The sequence below is a fragment of the Canis lupus genome, chromosome 1 (genome assembly GCF_048164855.1).
Source record: "Canis lupus baileyi chromosome 1, mCanLup2.hap1, whole genome shotgun sequence".
Classification (NCBI taxonomy): Eukaryota; Metazoa; Chordata; class Mammalia; order Carnivora; family Canidae; genus Canis; species Canis lupus.
This window is the reverse complement of record NC_132838.1, coordinates 75,680,165-75,700,034: the sequence shown is the minus strand read 5'-3', so window position 1 is coordinate 75,700,034 and position 19,870 is coordinate 75,680,165. Positions and strand designations below refer to the sequence as shown.

Genomic DNA, 19,870 nt, shown 5'->3' with positions numbered 1-19,870 from the left:
TTCTTGTTGGATTGAAACCCCGCCCCCTCCAGTGAAGCTGGTCCACGTCTGCTACTTTGGATGAGTTATGACAGCTCTCTGTGTCTCAGTTTCCCCATCTGTAAAAGGGGACGATAATGGAACCTTTCTTATCAGATTTTTGTGAAGTTAAAATGAGCTGACTCGTGTGAAATGTTCACACTAGTGCCTGACATGTTAGGCTCGGCTGTTTTTATTTTGTATGACTCTCCTCGACTATATTCCGAGGGCAAGTAGGCTCTCTTGGGCTAGGGGAGGTGGGAGAAGCAAGAGAATCGGCCTTGAGCATGGCACCGGCAGGCACGGGGGTTAGGAGGACAGATGTTAAAGGGCGTTGGTTCTTTTCATACAACTGTTGCTTTTTTGCTTTTTTGCTATTACTCTCATATGTGGGACCTGGACTGCTCCCCTGATTGGGACATTGACCATTTGTGTGCCAAGCAGTCCTCTGCACGGGCTCAGATGTAGCTATTATTCAGGTCACTGTCTTTATTCTGCAACTTTGTAGGCCTGGTCCATTTTATTTTATTTTATTAAATATTTTATTTATTTATTCATGAGAGACACACAGAGAGAGGCAGAGACACAGGCAGAGGGAGAAGCAGGTTTCATGCAGGAGGCCGGATGAGGGACTCGATCCAGGGACTCGATTCTCGGACCCCCGGGGTCACAACCTGAGGCAAAGGCAGACGCTCAAGCTCTGAGCCACCCAGGCAACCTTATTAGGTTGTTGATAACAGCTCCCTTGGAGTCTGGTGCTTATCAGTTACTTTGCATATCACTTTTTTTTTTTTTTAACCTGTCTCTCTCACTCTTTAATTGTGAAGCTTTTTAAGAAAAGATCTTTTAGGGACGCCTGGGTGGCTCAGTGGTTGAATGTCTGCCTTTGGCTCAGGTTGTGATCTTGGGGTCCTGGGATCTAGTGCCACATTGGGTTCCCCACAGGGAGCCTGCTTCTTCCTCTGCCTATGTCTCTGCCTCTCTCTCCGTGTTTCTCATGAGTAAATAAATAGAATCTTTAAAACAAATCTTTTAAAATGTTATGGGGAAATAACATGAAATTTACTGTCTTCACCATTTTTTACAGGTACATTTCAGTGGCCAAAGTTCATTCACACCTTTATGCAACCATCACCACCATCCATCTCCAAAGTCCTTATCATTTTGCAAAACTGAAACTCTGTACCCAATAAACAACAACTCCCCACTCCCTTCCCTGCAGTTCCAGGCAACCTCCCTTTTACCTTTGGTCTCTTGTGAATTTGACAACAGTAGGTACCTCAAAAATACACATCCTTTTGAACTGTGATATATTCCTTGAATTACAGTTTTTATCAGAGATCTGCTTAGGATTTTTAGATGCACTCACACTTCTTCTCTGCAAAATAGCTTCTCTTTATTGTGGCCTTACACAACCACTTAGGACTGGGATCCCTTTTCAGAAGCATCTTTGTAGTTTCACTCCAAAGAAAGTAATCTCTAACCTTCTGTAAAAATGACTAAAGGTTAACATGTGAAGTGAAACCAGTGAAGATAAAATTGGAAGTGTTGCTCACATTCTATCGCTCCCCTTACTCCCACAGCCTATAAATGTTGGATGAAAAATTGTGCCAAAATCAAAACAGACCTTCACACAGAGATCCTAAAATTTTACCACTTGAATCATTCTCTTTTCTTGACGTTATGCCTGATGCTCATTTTTTTCTCAGTGCCGTGCTTGATCTGTCCTAAAGCTGGAGCAGAAATATTAGTTCAAAAAGTGCTCTTCATATGGAATGATTTGACCTGACGAGAGTCCAAGAGCTTTCAGAACTGTGTTATGTTGTGATTAGTGCTGACTTGAACACTTCTTAGAATTCTTAAGACCTGGGCTAATCATTGGAAGTACTTCACTAGTCGTAAGTGAAACATTGATTGGCCTGCAATAACAGGGAAAGAGGAAAAGACATCTTTTCTTATGATTATTTATTTATTTATTCATGAGAGAGGCAGAGACACAGGCAGAGGGAGAAGTAGGCTCCATGCAGGGAGCCTAACATGGGACTCGATCCCGGGTCTCCAGGATCAGGCCCTGGGCTGAAGGCAGCGCTAAACCGCTGAGCTACCTGGGCTCCCCAAAACATCTTTTTTTTTTTTTTTTTTTTATATACGAGATAATTTATTCATGTGTTGGATTGGAGTTGCAAGAAGACTTTGTGAACAATCACTCCAAAACCTAAAAACATCATGGATTAAATTATTTACTAATCCATTTCTTGAAAACGACTCTAGGCAATTCCATTGTCTTAGCCTATTCATAATGGCCACTTAATTGGCATTGAATGAATGCTAGAAATGTCACAATTATTCACTTTATCATCGGTATTTGAATAACTGGTGATAATAACTTTACATGGGAAGGTCAAGAAGGTAAAAATGAGAGGGAGGGAATAAGGAGTGAAAAAATGGGCTAGAACTCCCAGCTAACTCATATGGTTGACATAGTTGCTGTAACTGAGCACAACATTTGTTCTCAACTTCCTGGCAGTGAAAAGAGAAGCTCATTATTGGTAAAGAGAATGCCTACTAATTCCACAGGAACATAGCTTTGTCTGGCACTATGTTCTGGAAGGAATTTCTTTTGCGGGGACAATGAGTGATGTAATTTGCAGCTTTTGTGAAAAACGCAGACATAGATTTCATTTTCTTCTTACCAAGAAAGCCAGTGACAGTTGGGGGAAATGACAAGGACGTCCATTCTGCAAGGAGGCTAAAGTGGCCCCAAAATGTAATCTCCCGGTGCTTGGAATTATAAAACCAATGCAACGCAAGAGCCCGGTCTCCCGTCCCCAGTACCTTTTGCTGAACCAGGCTTTGCTAGACTAGAAGCTGGACTACAGATGATTTGAAGATGTCTCTTCTGACCAGAGCCTGGAAAATTCTCATTTCTGGTACTGGTTAAGGCCAGATCCATTCTCTTTGGAAACCAGACAAGCAGATGGTGGGACTGACATCCTTTTTATAAAGACCTAGCAGGCCAGACTGTGTGCTCATCCAGGTGGAAGCCACCCTGTCCGCAGCTGCACATGAGCTGGGGAGGTAACAGCAGGCAGATCCAGACTTGCCAGGGAAGCAGCCCTTCAGTGGCCCCAGAAAGTGGGCGGATGCTCTGTTGAGACCTTGGAGTTCCTCCCACAGAGCACAGCAGAGATGGTTTTAGTCTAGAAGCTGTTAGGAGCACGTGTGACCAGGCTGTGCCCCAGCCAGAGGAAAAGGCTGCTCAGGCTCCTGGGGAGTCCCTAACCCCAAGAGGGATGGCCCCTTGAGGGCCTGCCAGGATGAATTAGATGCAAAGTGCAGCCTAAGTCCCCCAGTGAGCCAACTCGTATTGTTGGTGGCTTCCTATTGACCAACGTTGGAGGATACCCACCCACAATAAAAATTTTAGCTTGATTCTATCTTGAGCCTCTTCTTGACAGTAGTTGGCTCTCGGACCGTTTCTACCGTAGGGCTCCTCACTTAATGTGGGAAAAGTATGTCACTGTACATGTTTAGTTACTTATCTTTCCATTTGCTCATGGTAGGTGGTTGTGACTTCTCCAAAGCTCTGAGACCTAGTGTGAAATATACAATGATATCAAATTAGTTGGAAAGAAAACCGTGTGTTTTTGATCAGGAAAAACCCACATCTCTTGCTTTTCCTGAGCATTATATTCACCACTCTACCAAGTATAAAATTAAACTTGGCTTAGGTTTATGTCAGTTTTAGTTTTTAGGAACAGAGGATGCTTCTAAAGCTCTGGGACAGGTAGACATAATTTTGTTTTTTAATGAGGTATTTTTATTGTGGGCCTCTGTGTTGTTTTATTCGATGAGACTTGTAGGGATGTTTGTGCGTGGAGGTGACCTATTGGTGTAGAATAGTTGGAGCATTGATATCTCAGGGGAAATTACAGGCAAGAATTAAGTCAAGTGTCATAAAATCTTTCCATGGGGCAGTGAAATAGCCGAGAGCAGTCGGGAATAGGACCAACTGGAAATGTGCCCCAAACCTCCAGGGGCGGTGTTACTCAGCTCTTCCTGACTGTTGCCAGGAAGAAATGCTAGTCTAGTTTGGTGGACCTTCAGTTTTTTTGTTTTTGTTTTTGTTTTTTTTAAGAATATGAAAATTCAGAATTGTAAAATGTGAAATCTTCCCATTTTGGAAAAGTTGGAGACAGACAAGAAAATGTTTAAAAAAAAAAAAAAGCCCCCATGTTGACTGGATGTTGATCTGGACCACATGCGACTGCTGTGACTTCTGGTCAGTTTATAAGATTTACCTGTCACATGATTTGTGGGCCAGGGGCCAGTCCTGAGTCTGTATGGAAGGCTATGCTAATCAGTACAATTAAACTCACATTCCCTGGGGAGAAGACCAGTATATTTTAGGTAGAAAGCCAACTTTAAGGTTTCTTCTTTTTTCATAATCAATTTCTTGGGCCATAAAATATAGTGTTTCTTGTTGGCAAGCCCCTGTTGCTAGAGAGAGATGAAGAAAATGCTATATAAATACTCAGAAACCTAGAGAGTAATTTTTCTTCATAAGATTTTGCTGCTGTTTTCTTATAATGTGTGTGCTGAAGGGAACTGAGACATTATCAAGTCCAATGTCCTCTTCCATGGGCGTGGTCACAGGAGGCAGTCTACAGGAAGCCCCGCAGCTGGGTAGTGACCAGGCCAGCCCTGGAACCTTTGTCTTCTGCTGATCATTGGTCATGACTGGAATTAATTGAAGTCCTCAGATGGGACCTCAGATGTCCTCATGGGGCTGTCTCCTAATTTCCCTAACATCCTTACAGATGAGGAAACTGAGGCATGGGGATCTGTCCCTGGTCGTATAGTTCATAAGAGGTGAAGCTAGCAGAGTGTGCTTATCTCTCACACAACACCACTGATTATCCCAGTCACTTGAATTCTTAAATTCCCAGGGCAGTTGGGCTCTTCTAGGAAACTGCAGTTCTCAGAGCTTGGCATTGTGGAAGAATCTGAAGATTTTCCATTTCTCTCCTGTTACAGCTCTATGTACATAGGATGCATGAGACCATCCTGTAAAATGTCCTCATTCTTCTTCATTGACTATTGTTTTTAGGCCTTGATTATCTTTGAAGGTCCATTTTGTAGAAGTTTTATAAACCATTCTGTGCTGGATTTGCAAGTCCACGGTCGTAATGGTGTGGTCTGTAGCCCCCAGCTTGTAATCCAGAGGCAGGGAGACAGGGGTTCAGATCTTGTTTGGGCAGCTGTGTGACCTTGGAGAAGTGACCTGGCATGGTTTTGCCTCTGTTTCCTCTTCTGAAGAGCAGAAGCAATTAGCGTGCTCTCCTGGTAGCATTGTTGTGTCAGACAGCACCCTTAAGGGTCATCCCTGGATGACCCAGTGCCTGGCCCACAGCATTCCACCAAAGGGAATTACTTGTGCTCCTTAATGCCCCTGGCCAAAAAGAAGCTGGAAGTGCTAATGCCAATCAGCATGCACTAGTAAGCCCTTTGAATTCAGGTTGAACATATTATTTGGTCTTCTCTGCATCCATGTCTTCAGAGTTGGGGCAATGCAACCTCTCAAAAAAGTGGACCAATCTCTTGGGTCGATTCCTGCAATAGACTGAGAGTCTTGCTTTGGTCCATCAGAGTATCATTTGCATCTGTTTGGGGATTGACTTTCAAAACTCTCAGAATTTTTGTTGAGAAACTGAAGCTGCCTTGCTGTGAACCCAGAGACCAAGGACAGTATTTTTTAAGGATTATTGTATTCCTTATGAAAGAAATCTATGGCAGAGAGGATCCCATCAACATTAACATTGAAGTGCCTCACCCCATGGCTATAAGCCTGGGTGCACATCACAATCTCATGTGGCAGTATGAATTCTACTTCTATTAACTTGCTTATTTATTTATTTGGTAGTAGTGGGGGTAGTGGGTAGTGGAGGGTGGCCAGGGTAGCAGGAAGTGATTCCATTTGGAAGAGTGGCCATTAGAAATAGTCACTGCTATTTCTATTTCTTTCTGATGTGTTGCCAAAGTAAAGTTCAGGCAATAAAATGTAAGCTAAAGGAAAATTTTACTTTTGAATAATACTGCTGTTAAGCTAATACACATGAAGACAAGATGCATTAAAGCCACTCTTTGTTACTTTGGAAGATTACCTGTAGGAATTATTTGGTAGGCTGTTCAAACCAATGTGAAATCTTTTCAAATGGGTTGAGTACCCTTTCCAGGAATCTGTAATTCAGAAGTGTTTCTGTGAATTTTCCCTAAAATTCCCTCTTCTCTCTCTTCTTTTCTGAAAAGCCACCCATAAGTTTTTGTTAAGCGTAAGGAGAAGAAATTCACTAAGAAGATGTCTTAGTGAGGGTCCTGGATGTCAAGTTGAGACTGGAGAAGCTTTAGTGACAATACAGAACAAAATGGCAAATAGTATGGATTTTGCTAATATTCAAATTCTTTACCTTTTGACTTTCTGGTCACCCTGAAAGCCCTGACCTCCATTTAGGCCTCTGCTAACCTGCCCAGCTACATCTTGTAGTTCCTTCCTTTGTGTCCTTTCAGCATGGGTACTTGTACCTCTGCTTGGACCCTTCTCTTATCTGCTTATCAAATACTGTGGCAATGAGTGCTGTCCCCCAGATGGCATCTCCTCCTCCTTGGTCAAGGACCACTACTGGATCTGGGGATACCTGCTTAGTGGTTGAGCATCTGCCTTTGGCTCAGGGCATGATCCCAGGGCCCGGGGATCAAATCCCACATTGGGCTCCTTGCAAGGAGCCTGCTTCTCCCTCTGCTGTGTCTCTGTCTCTCTCTGTGTCTCTCATGAATAAATGAATTAAAAAAAAATCTTAAAAAAGAAAAGAAAAGAAAAGAAAAGAACCAATGGATCTGAAGACTCTTGGAGGCCATTTGTAGTCTTAACATTCTCGAGCCTGAGGGGGTCAATGGCAAATCAGTGCTCATCTTCCTAGGGCAAATAGTTGTCATCATTAAATAAATTAATTGGTTTGAATATATTGTATGCTTGCCATCTAAATTTGCTTTTAGATTGGACTAATTTTGCTTTTGCAATTGGCACTTCCTCTTATACTGTCTTTACTTTCTTTGTTTTCTATGTGATTGTTTCCTGTTATCACACATGTGTATGTATTTCTGGTCTTTCCAATGTGATAAAAGAAATTCCCAAGTGGAGGACCCGTGGATTTGTTTGATTGTTTTAAGTCAATGACATCCTGAGAATATCAACTATGTGCTAGGAAGCACAGATGCAGTGAGATGCCTAGAACCCTTCCCTCTGAGGAGTTTAACAGCTCAGTTGGGGAGTCAGGTAGGTTAAGAGAAAAATACAGTTGTGGGTACATAAAGAACCTTCATGGGGATCCCTGGGTGGCGCAGCGGTTTAGCGCCTGCCTTTGGCCCAGGGCGCGATCCTGGAGACCCGGGATCGAATCCCATGTCGGGCTCCCGGTGCATGGAGCCTGCTTCTCCCTCTGCCTATGTCTCTGCCTCTCTCTCTCTCTCTGTGGCTATCATAAATAAATAAAAATTTAAAAAAAATAAAAAAAAAAAGAACCTTCATTCTCTCATATTCTTTTTTTTTTTTTTAAGATTTTGTTTATTCATTCATGAGAGACACAGAGAGAGGCAGAGACATAGGTAGAGGGAGAAGCAAGCTCCCTGCAGGGATCCCAGTGTGGGTCTCAATCCCAGGACCCTGGGATCATGCCCTGAGGTGAAGGCAGCCGCTGAACCACTAAGCTTCCCAGACGTTCTGATTCTCTCTAATTCTTTTTTTTTTTTTTTAAGATTTTACTTATTTATTCATGAGACACACACACAGGGAGAGAGAGAGAGAGAGAGAGAGAGAGAGAGAGAGAGGCAGAGACACAGGAGGAGGGAAAAGCAGGCTCCATGCAGGGAGCCCAATGTGGGATTCGATCCCAGGACCCCGAGATCATGCCCTGAGCCGAAGGCAGCCGCTCAACCACTGAGCTTCCCAGTCATTCTGATTCTCTCTAATTCCTAAGTACAAAGTTAGGATGGTACAATAAATGCTAAAAAAAAAAAAAAAAGGTTGCCAACTGATGGTATAAAAATATTCTGATCGGAAAAAAGCTTTTTTGGTGTTGCCTAGAAATCAGTCAGTATTCTAGGTAATGTAGGGTCCCAGAATAGATGTGGGTGAATTCATTGAAAAGCCCCTTGAATACACAATTCAGCTTTTAGGGCAATAGGCAATGATTCTGGAATGTAGCAAAAGTGAAAAGCAACAATGAAAACAACCCTCATAATACAAGGTCCTGTATTTAGATTTGAGAAAGAAAGAAGGCATATTTGGACAAAACAGGAGGGTTGCAGGCCAACAGTGACAACAGTCTAGGCAGATGACTGATGGAGGGGGGGCACCACAGGGGCTGAGAGGCCAAGGAGATACATGGAGAAAATGTTAAAGAGTATCAAATGAAAGAAACCCAAACCTGCTGCATCTGTGTGTCACCATTTAAAGTCTGCTGACTTGCCTAAAAGAGAATCGAGGCAGGGTCTGCAGGTTAGGATGGCAGAGGCTTAGTTTTCTGTGAGATATCAAAGCTCTGCTGAACTCATATGAGATTTCTTATCAGACAGGTAGGTGCTGGGACATGGGCTCAGGGTGGATGTCTTGTGTCTTGAAACCTCTGGGACCTCAGTTTTCCAGAACAGTGGGCATAGGTCAGAGGAGTTAGGGGTTGTCACAGAGAGAAAGCCCCTGAGAAAGGCTTGCGCCAAACTGGTGGCCCTTCCCACTGCTTTGAGGGGAAATGACATCTTTCTTGGAGACGTGCTTTTATTAAGCCAAGTTTGACTCAGTCAAGAGCCCTCATAGTTTCACAGCACTTTGACTGGAGTGATGGGAAAGCCTTGCCTGGATGTACACCTTCCAGTTGTGTGCCCTGGTCGCCACTTTCTCTCTCCTCCCTAACCCTGGAACGGTCTCCACAGCTGCTGCATTACTGGTGGCTCCAGTGAGTGGGAGAGCTCAAAAGGCCTGTGTTGCCAAGGTCTTGCTGGAGGCACTTGGAAATCACCAGTAGGGGGCAGCCCAACATGCTCCTTTGTCTGCTGGTTCCTGTCCAGGGCTCTGGGACAGAGAGCAGAAGGTTTTCAGACTGTCTTTTCCATGGTCCAGGGAACCAAGAGCCCAAGTATATTTGGCCTTGTAACTTCAAAGCTCTGGGGTCCAGCTTCCCTGCAGTTACTTCATTTGTATGGCTTTCTCTGTCTTTTTCCATTTCTCTCCTTCCCTTTTTTCCTTCCTCCCTTCTTTCTTTTTTCTTCCTAAATTAAAAAATTTCAAAAAAAAATATAACGACATAAAAATACTTTGTGTACTTACATTCAGAACCAACACGACGTTTTTGTCTGTTTTTTGTTATGTCTTTTCTCTTTTAATAAGAGTGGTTTTCTAGTTTAATAAGAGAAATAGTTTAATTTTTTAAATCCCAAATCCATCCTCTTTTCCCAAGGTGGCCTTCCTTTAGTCTTCTTTTTAGGCTTGACAAATATCCTAGACTGTGAGCATTAAGTGATGTTGTTTTCTGTGCGTTTTTTAAAGCTCACAAAAATTGTTATACATCATATGTACATATCTGTGTGCAATTTTGCTTATTTTGCCTTCTCACTTAGCATGAAGATCTCTTTCTACTAAAATACAAAGATCTAGTTCAATTAAACCTTATTTTTTCTGTTTATTTTTTTAAAAATTTAAATGTTAATTATAGTATATTAACATGCAGTATAATATTAATTTCAAGTATACAACATAGTGATTCAACATTTCCATACATCATCCATGCTCATCATGACAGGTGAACTCCTTAATCCCGACACCTGTTTTCCCCAACCTCTTCTTACTTCTCCTCTGGTTGTTTTATATTTCTTTCTTTCTTTAAAAAAATATTTATTTAAGTAATCTCTACACCCAACGTGGGTCCTGAAGTCATGACCTCAAGATCAAGAGTTGCATGCTCTTCCAACTGGGCCAACCAGGCGCCCTCTCTGTTTCTTAATTATTGCACACTTGGGTTGTTTCTGACTTTGAATTCTGACTTTATTACAGTAAATATTCTTGTATATGTCTCTGTGTGTGCATGTGTAAGAATTTTTCTCAGGTAAATATCCGGAAATGGGATTACTGGGTTGTAAAGTGTGTTGATGTATCATTTTCCAGGATAAACTACTCTTCAGAGTGATTGTACCAATTTACACTGCCTCCGACAATGTAAAAGAAATTCCCCACATTCTTAGAAATGCTTTATATTGCCAGACTTTAAACATGTTGTTCAACTAATGGGAGAGGAGTGGTATGTCCTTATTTTAATTTGCATTTCAGATTCCTTGTGGGATGGGCAGCTTTTAATCTGTTTCTTGGCTGCTGAGTTTCCCTTCTGTGAATTGTCGGTTATTACCTGCACTGGTTTCCATTCTAATCCTGTGATTCCTCACTTCATGCTGGCTGAGAAAAGTGTCTTGAAGGGGTGTGTAGAATGGATGAGCAGTTTATAGCCAGCAGCTATGTTGCGGTTATCTCTGCAGGTGGTAATTTACGAAGGGCAGTTCTTGGCATCTGGAGGGCGCTGAGCCACCTTTTAATCCAGTTCTTCTGTTGGTTTTTCCATTCTGATTAGGAGAAACATTCATGATTTATCCAGGGTGTTGCTACCTCCACAGTAGAAGAGTATTCTCTAGTGACCATTTTTTCATAATTTCACATGGTTCTTTTTATGGTTTTTCAGAAAAATCTCCTGTCCAGTCTTAGGTCCAAAAACTGTTATGCTTTCCTTAATGTCTGACATATTTTCATCTCCTGAACACTGTGAATTTACCACCAATGAAATTTATCTCCTTTTTCTTCTTTTCTACGGTATCAGTGACTGGAAAGCTTAGAATTAAGCCCAGTGCCCTTTACTAACAAGCATATGTATTTTGAACCTAATTCCTAGTTCTGTTGATATCTCTGCCTTTTTTTCCTTCTGTGTCCTCCATTCTAATTTTTAAAAAAGATTTTATTTATTTAATCATGAGAGACAGAGAGAGAGAGAGAGAGAGAGAGGCAGAAACAGACAGAGGGAGAAGCAGGCTCCATGCAGGAAGCCTGACGTAGGACTTGATCCCGGGAGTCCGGGATCACGCTGCGGAGTCAAAGGCAGACGCTCAACCGCTGAGCCACCCAGCCATGCCGCCATTCTAATTTATGTTAGCTCATTGTATTTTATTGAATAAAACTGGGGAGTTTATAGATTAAAAAATTCCATGACTAATGAAATAAAAAAAACAAAGGCCATCAATAACTAAAAGAAAAGCTAAAGATAAATGCTCTTTGCCACAGATGTTGACTAAGTACCTGTTGAGTATCGAGGCCCTGTCGTAAGTATGGAGGATACAATGATGATCCCACCAAGAGAGCTGAAAAACTCTTAGAAGATTTCAGAACAGTGACAGACATCCCCCTAGTACAGCTGGAAGGCAGGAACAGACTTCTCTGGAAATCCTGGCTGTGACTGCAAAGGAAACCTTGCCCATGCTCTCTGCCCTTTTTTGCTGCCAGTTACATGAAAAAAGCATTAATATCTAGGGGGTCCCTGGAATGAAGTTCTTATCGGGAGATAATTTAGAAGAGGGAGGTCACTGTGGTATCTATTGAAAATATTAGTGGAATAATTTAAATAATCTAAAGTGTGATGATTTAGAAACATTTCATAAAAAATCTTGATGTTGAAAATTGAGCATTAGGAGTCTTAAAAGTGTTTCCTCCCAGAGTAGTAGGAGAGAAGGGAATGGATCCTTCCTGCACATTTACTAAGTCCCAGGCCCAAGATATCAGGGAAAATAAAGATATTTGAGCAGAAGATGCTCTATCTTGGAGGCTGCTTTTTTTCAAGATTTTTTTATTTATTCATGAGAGACATAGTGGCAGATACATAGACAGAGGAAGAAGCAGGCTCCCTGTGGGGATCTCAATGCAGAACTTGATCTCAGGATCCTGGGATCATGACCTGAGCCAAAGGCAGATACTCAACCACTGAGCCACCCAGATATTCCTCTTGGAGGCTGATTTTTTATGAAACAGAGAACAATGTTTATTTGGATGCTTTGAAAATTATTTTTGTTTGGTGTGATTTTGCTCTCTCAGAACATTTTCTTTTCTTTATTTTTAGAATTTATTTTCCAAAGTGGTGCCCCAATTCTTACCACACATCTTGACATCTATTTTTTTCTTTTTTGGATAGTGTAGAAGGGACCCATGCATATGTCAGTCTGTCCATCCATCGATCCATCCATCCATGTACCCACCCACCCACCCATCCACCTATCTATGTACCCTTTATCTTTTGAATACTTACCTTGTGCAAGGTACTTTGCTAGCTGCTATGGTGCATATTAAGAATTATAGATAGTATCCAGTTGTCTTTAAATAGGTTATGACCTAAGAAAAATAAATAGACAGCTACTCAGATAACTAGCACAAGGAAATTCCATCATGGTAGTTGTAATAGCTCTGTGTTTGTATTACCAGGGATTTTGTTGGTTGGAAGTGACAGAAATTCATATCAAACTTCCGTTAGTGACATGTAACCTCAGAGCTATCTGGATCCAAAGGCTCAAATGGCATTTTTCAGGGTTCTCTGTCTTATTTTATCTCATAGCTCTTTTTCCTTCCATGTGCTGACTTCATTGTTAGATAGTCTCTTTCCTTGTGGCAGAAAAATTTCTCATGGAGGCGCTGGGCCTGTATAATCTTTTCAGCTATGGTCCCAGGTTAAGAGTGTCTCTCTGTCTCGAATCACCTATTCAATTTTAGAGAAAATTCTCATTGGTCTGCTTGAGGCCACATGTATATCTCTGAGCCACTCATCATGACCAGAGGGATGGGATTCTCTGTCCTGCCAGCCGTCACTTTCCTCCTGTATTTGAGGGTCTGGTGGGTGGGGAAGAGGAGGGTTCCTACAGAAAGCGCATTGGGGCCACGTGGGCTTTGTGAACTGTGGTTCCTGGAAGGAGCAATTGGTATTAGTGGTGACAGAGGCAGATAAAGGGGGATACTGGGCCAAGAAAAGAGGGAGTGGGAAGAAAGGGAGGGAGTGGAGAAGGGGGACAGAAAGGGGAGGAGAATTTGCTTTGGTGTGTTAGGAGGTAAAAAGAAGGAGTGACAGGTTGTCTTGGTGTGTGCAGAAAGATGTGATCTGTCTTGCATGTGATGATGCCAGCAGCCCTGTAGCCATCACCATAAGAATGAAACACTTTTGAGTGGTAGCAGATACGTTTCCAGGTTATTTTGCTCTCTGTTTACAGGGGATGCCTTGAAAGGGGAGGCAGACTGAATTTGTTAGTTGAAAGTGATACAAGATTGAGAAAAAAAAGAAAACTTGGTGAACCTGTCATTGATCTTGAAACCTACTCAATCATGGTTTCTTCTTAGCCACATTTCAGTTTTTCCTCCTTTTGCTGTATTTTAAGAAAAAGGGTGGGGTTCAGGTAGATGGGGAGGGCTCACCACCCTGGTGAGGTAGGATAGAAGTTACTCGTTCTTTTATGTACTGTCTGCATTCTGACTGATGGGTTTTCACTCTCTGTGTTTTTTGCAGTTACATTGCCAATCAGAAAAGGTTGGAAATCATCAACGAAGATGATGTTGAAGCTTATGCAGGATTGAAGAATCTGTGAGTACTCAACAATTTCTACCTTGTCTCAGAACTTTTACTAATGCACTGTTATAATCAAGTGGGCTTCACCATTTCGTTCTAACATATGTGCAATTATATGCTTTCTTAGGACGATTGTGGACTCTGGATTAAAATTTGTGGCTCATAAAGCATTTCTGAAAAACAGCAACTTACAGCACATGTAAGTAAAGTTTCATTCTTTTGCTCTCCGGGATCCAAAGTACTCAATATTTTTCCCCTCTCTTTTCCTTCTTTTCCAAGACTCCAACCTCCTTTTTAAAACTTAACACAGATCTGATAATGGCTTAGAAATGTTCACTTTGATTTTTTAATAGCTTCAGAGGGGTACTTAGAACAGCCTGTGTATTCCCTTTCATAGATTTCTGGGCCATTTCCATCTTGGACAGAGCAAGAGGCCAACAACAGAGTCTGATGTGAAAACTATGTCCTGGTACAGGGTCCTTGATTCTTTTCCTTGGAATCATGACATGGTCCCTAGAAGACATCAAACTAGTGGAATTGAAAGAAACCAACTTGGCCTTGGCCTTTTTAGGGAACTAAGAATTACCAATACTACCCCCCTCACCATAGATCCTCTTTTGAAAGTTCACTTTCTCAAAGCTCTCTGTCATGATTGATAAAAGTGGAGAAAAATCAGTCATGGGACCTGCCAAAGGTTCAGACGATTATAAAGTAGCAGGTGTTTGCACCGAGGTCATGTTGATGCTTTGTCAACTGAGATCAGCTGGAAATACAGACAGTGGGCATTCTCAGGTTTTTTGCTGCTACGTCCTGTCAGATGATGGCACATAGTCCTTAAAGTGTGGCCTTCCTGAGAAGTTTCTTCATTAAACAGAGGATCACCTGCCCCTAAGCTAAGAATGGTGTTCTTTGGGTGTCCAGTGAAGGAATGTTCCTTGCATTTGTTGGCCTTTTGGCACTTTGCAAATTCTCTGTAACAATGTTTCTGTGTCTATGCATCTACAGTTGACCTACAGAATCTCTCCAGCATTATCTCACTTGAATTTTCTGACAATTGATAGGGAAGGTTTTTTTTGGTTTCCATTTCATGGACATAAAATCAGACTGAGGAAGTTTTTGGATTTGCTCAGATCCACAGATGAAAAGTGACAGAATTATGACTCCAGGGCTCACCCCTGGCCCTGCTCTTACAATAAGAGCAGGGTAAATAAAATTGATGCTATCCATATAATTAGAGAACCAGCCTTTCTTCTAATATTTGTGCTCTTCTCTTTCCTTGGGGAGAACAGCTCCCCAGCTGATTTCCATGCCAGTTATAAAAGACATCGCTCTGCTGGAGTAGGTCACCTGGACATTCTACAGAGATTTGTTGATTTTATGAAAAACCTTAATTTCCTAAAGCCAGTTCATATTTTATAGGTGGTGTTAATGATGAAGTCTATTTAAAAATAACGTCTGCGGAATTCAGATATAAACACTCAGCAAAAATGTGATAAAATTCCACCGATCTTGATTAACACATTTCATTTAAATGCTTTTTCGGCATCATGTCTGTGGTTGGTTTGCCTGCACAAATCTGATGTCTGCGTAGGTCTTGAGAGCATAAACAAAAGAGAAGTTGGATAGAAAAAAAAGTCAAAATGCTCTAAAGCCATCACTTAGATGTAATTAATAAGCTCAGTGATTGAGTTCTGGTATTTTCATTACAGCCAATATTACACCTGAATTACTCTCCTGACCACATTTTATTGGCTGTTTTACCCCATCATTTCTCCTACAGATGTGATTTGTACAGGAGGCTATGGTTAACTGTAGTTTTAGTAATAAGCTTATTTATTTATAAGGGGACTTATTCATAAGAGGGCTTACTCTACCTCTTAATACTTTCCCTTCCTGACTGTTGCATGCCATTTATATGAAAACCAAAGCCACCTGGTGAATTTTTTCAGGGTAATATTTGGTAGAATAATTTTCATGGCGTTCTGTGTGCTGTAAACAACTTCTATAAAACAAGCTATGTATCCCTGACTCCCAAAGAGGTGTCCTTTGAGAATGGAAAACCAAAGAGATGGACATATCTTGTATAGTTTATTTAAAAGGTAGTAGCCGGGGAACACCTCGATGGCTCAGCGGTTGAGCTGCCTTCAGCTCAGGACATGATCCCACATCCAGTTCCGCATCGGGCTCCCCTTGGGGAGCCTGCTTCTCCCTCTGCCTGTGACTCTGCCTCTCTCTCTGTGTCTCTCATGAATAAATAAAATAAAATCCTTAAAAAATAATAAAAAAAAAAGATAGAAGGCAATAGCCGGGAAGTCAGGTCCCTGGCCAACCTGCAAAAACTCTGTTGACATTTTTAGGCATGAATATTAAGATAGAATGAAGTTAGACAATATTCAGACAGTCAGTAATGCCGGTAAGCTTGATATACAGTGTTCATGGACGAGAGAAGCTCCTAATCACCAGAATTAAATTAAATAAAGTAGTTGGCTTTGAGAATGGCAGGGAGGCAGGAGGGAGCAAATCAGTGTCTCCCATTGCAGACCTTAGTCCCAACCTCTGCTAATGACTGAGGGCTCGAGTGTTGGCTCATTCTTCCTGACTTTCTGCAATTACTTCAGCTATCAACACTTTAGATACCAGGGAACTGAAAAAGAAATGTGTATTAGAAGCTGTTTCTCTTTACTCCAGGGACATACTGATTATCTCTGAGCCTCCCCAACAATATGAAAATGTGCACAAGGGCAATCTATTTCACTTTGGGTTTTAGGGGAGATTTGGATTGGGTCCTGCCTCACCATCCCTCCCTCTGCCCTGGCAGATTCAGGATCACAAGGTGACTCTCCCCAGCCCCTGTGACGAATCACTTTTATTTCTTGGTGCCTTTAATTCCTACTGGGTGTCTGAGACCCCAGGGGTTGTGAGAAAAGCCAGTGTTTGTATTTTCCAGGGGCTTTGCAGAGGTGCTAATTAGTTCTTTTGCAAAGTTCCATCATCAAACAGTAAGAGAATTGTTGATTTTTCTTCCTCCCCTCCTCCTCTTTTTTGGCTTTTGGCCCTAATAATAAGTATGGTTCGTAAAACTCGTCTTGTTCTTTTGCATGTGAGCCCACTCTGGGCTGTGCTGCTGGCAGCCCAACAGAGCCAGCTGCTCCTGGTGCGGGCTTGGGGCTTCGGAGCTGCCCTAGACCTTGACCAGAGTGTCCTCCTGATCTGCCCCCTCTCTCCTGCTTCCTCCTGGGAGGGAGAGTCATGCTTTTGTTGGTGTTTCCTTCAGAGGGTGGGAATTTCTGAAGATGCCTGGAGAACACTGGCAGACTTGAGTTTTCAACGTATGATACTCCAGTGGAACTGATTCTTTAGTTCACGTTCCAAAAGAAAAGAGAAAAATGTATGTGGGCACATTTTACAACTTCCTGGTGGATTATTTTTTCACGTGGGTGAGCACTTTACGCTCAGTGTAAAGACAGAAGAAGGGAGCGTAGAAGGAAGAGGGAACCCTTGTGTAGGTAGAGTTTGGGTGAGTGGAACTCTTCCCTGTAGAAGGAGGCAGGGCAAGGACACACGCATTGTTGAATCAGGGGACCCCGGGGTGACTTTTTCTGTATTGATCATGTGACTAGCCTGGGCTCATGTGTTAACTCCTGGGCTAGAACCCCTCCCTGCAGGTGATGGTTCAGACACAGTGGAATGTCTGAACACCCCATGAGTTTGTTGGGTTGACACAGCAGACCAGCCTCTGGGAAGGGCCCGGGACTCCTGTCACCCTGAGGTATCCATCCGGTTCTTATCTCTCGGCCCAACGCTTGCTTTCCTGAGCAGGAGACAGATACTGGAAGGCTCATTATAATTTGTTGAGGGCTTGGCTGTTTTTGTCAAAGTTGATGTTTGTTTTACATTCCTGCTAGTTATTAAACACATGTCTGGAGGCTCAAGCATTGGACACTTTTTAAATAAATTCAACCAGTAAACACATTCACAGAACAAGTCAGCTGCCAGGATTATGGCTCTGAATTTTCTAGCTCAGGGCCTCATGGCACTGATCATTGGAAACGGAAACTCTTGCCCATTGAATAAAACTAAGTATTTGGAACATGTCAATAGATTCGTGAGTATTTTTTAAATCACAAATATGACTTGGTTTCATTGGCTTTTCATTGTCTGGTTGGTCCAGATCCGTTTTGTTTGTTTGTTTGTTTGTTTTGTTTTTTACTCTTTTATTTATTTAGTTGACAGAGTGAGCATGAACAGGGGAGGGGGAGAGGCAGAGAAAGAAAGAGAAGTAGATTCCGTCCCCTGAGCAGGGATCCCGATGTGGGGCTCTTTCCCAGGACCTGAGCGGAAGGCAGACACTTAACCAACTAAGCCACCCAGGTGTCCCAAAATCACTGGTTGGTCCAGATCTTAAAATGATGTATCCCTAGATAGTTTCAGATGAATTCTGACATATTCCTTGTTATCTGATATTTTGTTGTTCTTGTCCTAATCATGGAATTATCTGGTTATTTAGAAGTCATATAAACTGCCAACAGTTTATCAATCAGTGGGTATATTCTTTCTTATAAGGATGTGTTAAATGCAATTTATATTCAGTCTTGTCTGTCATATAATTTCAAAATATTCATAATGCTGTTTGGTTTTAATTCATCTTTTTCCCTAGTGAGTTTTATGATTTTAAATTAGATTAAATTAATTCCTCTTATTAATTGTTCAGGAGGTCAGAGATCTCTAGGAGGTATATAACTTGGCTCTGAATCAGCATATGAAAAATAAACTTTTGGTTAAGAAAAAGGTTAAAAAGAGACATTTTGGAAGTTTTTCCCACCCCTCCCACTCCCCTATATACAAAAATTTCTGGAGAGGCAAGAACAACTAAGTTGTCATTCTGAGGTGGAAGAAAGAGCTTATGGTTGAAGGAAGGCATGAACCATGATCAAATAAAATTTCATTTTGGGAAAAAATCTTTATTTGTGTACTTTATTCTTGAGAAGTCACATTTTATTTTATTTTATTTTATTTTACTTATTTATTTTTTTGAGATGTCACATTTTAAATTCACATGTAATGTTCTTGGTTTCTTTCAGCAATTTTACCCGAAATAAACTGACAAGCTTGTCTAGGAAACATTTTCGTCACCTTGACTTGTCTGAGCTGTAAGTAATGATTATTGTGTGGCATTCGGGGAAACAGTCTCTTAGGAAGAGTAATTAAGTATTTTTTTAAAAAAATGAGTGATGCTGCAGATCTGTTTTTATATCAAAATTCTTGAAAAATTATTGGTCCAGTTTTGGCCGCTTGTTTTTTTATTCCCTCATTAAAATGTGCATCGGTAACCTCCACAGTGAGGTATCATTTAGGAGGAGTTTAAATGTTGCTTTTATGCAAAGGTTTGTTTTCTAAAGGAAGGAAAACAGAAAAAGATGGGGGGGGGGCTTTGTCTCATAGTGTCTGTGTGGTTCTTGTGATGTCCAGGCCCTAGTGGAGAGCAAAGCCAATCAAGGAAGAAGTAGCCATAGACAGAACTCCCCAGTGCCGGCTGGTGCTTTAGTGAACATTGTAGGAGAGGTAGACCTCCTTCCTCCCTGCCCACCCTTGTGAGGTTTTCTTCTAGATCTGCCACTGCGCTCAGTATTTATCCTTATGCTCTAATTTCCTTTGCTGTAAAATGATAGGGAAAAGTTTGCAATGTGTTGATGACCAATAGCCAGCATTTCCAGGTGTGCTCCATTCTTGTGTTACCACCATGAAGCAAATAGAAACTTGACTTTCCTATGGGTAAGTTGCCCAAAGAACCCCAAAGCAGAGGTTCTGTGTATCAGAGGGGGGCTCCAGATGGACTAGGCCTTTGGATACCAGGCTGTAGCTTTTGCTCAAGCTGTATATTGCCTGAGTTGTATGGTCCACCCCTGTTCACAAGGAAAATGTGCAGAAGAGAAGATGCCATTAGTAGAGACAAGTCAGGAGGGTGTGACAAGGGTCGCCTGGTGCCAAGTGTTGGTGATGGGCAGTTATTTTGGACTCCACTAGATTCACGGACTTGAAACGGTAAGCTTTCTAAGCCAGGAATGGGCATGTAAAATTACGGGAAGCTGTGAACCAGAGCGAGAGATGTGCAGTGTGAAAATTTTGAGCTTCACTGCAGAACATTTTCTTGATGGGTCAGACAT

At 41.8% G+C, this 19,870-nt stretch overlaps 1 protein-coding gene across 13 annotated transcripts in view; it reads left to right on the top strand.

Moving 5' to 3' along the window:
* The window catches only part of NTRK2 (neurotrophic receptor tyrosine kinase 2), a 329,574-nt gene that overhangs the window by 15,948 nt on the left and 293,756 nt on the right, over window positions 1-19,870 (top strand). For all 13 annotated transcript variants that reach the window (XM_072836158.1, XM_072836159.1, XM_072836149.1 and 10 more), the window contains 3 exons: window positions 13,647-13,721; window positions 13,834-13,905; window positions 18,788-18,856. In XM_072836158.1, the coding sequence (XP_072692259.1) occupies window positions 13,647-13,721; window positions 13,834-13,905; window positions 18,788-18,856 (216 nt within the window). The remainder of the gene's footprint in view (window positions 1-13,646; window positions 13,722-13,833; window positions 13,906-18,787; window positions 18,857-19,870) is intronic.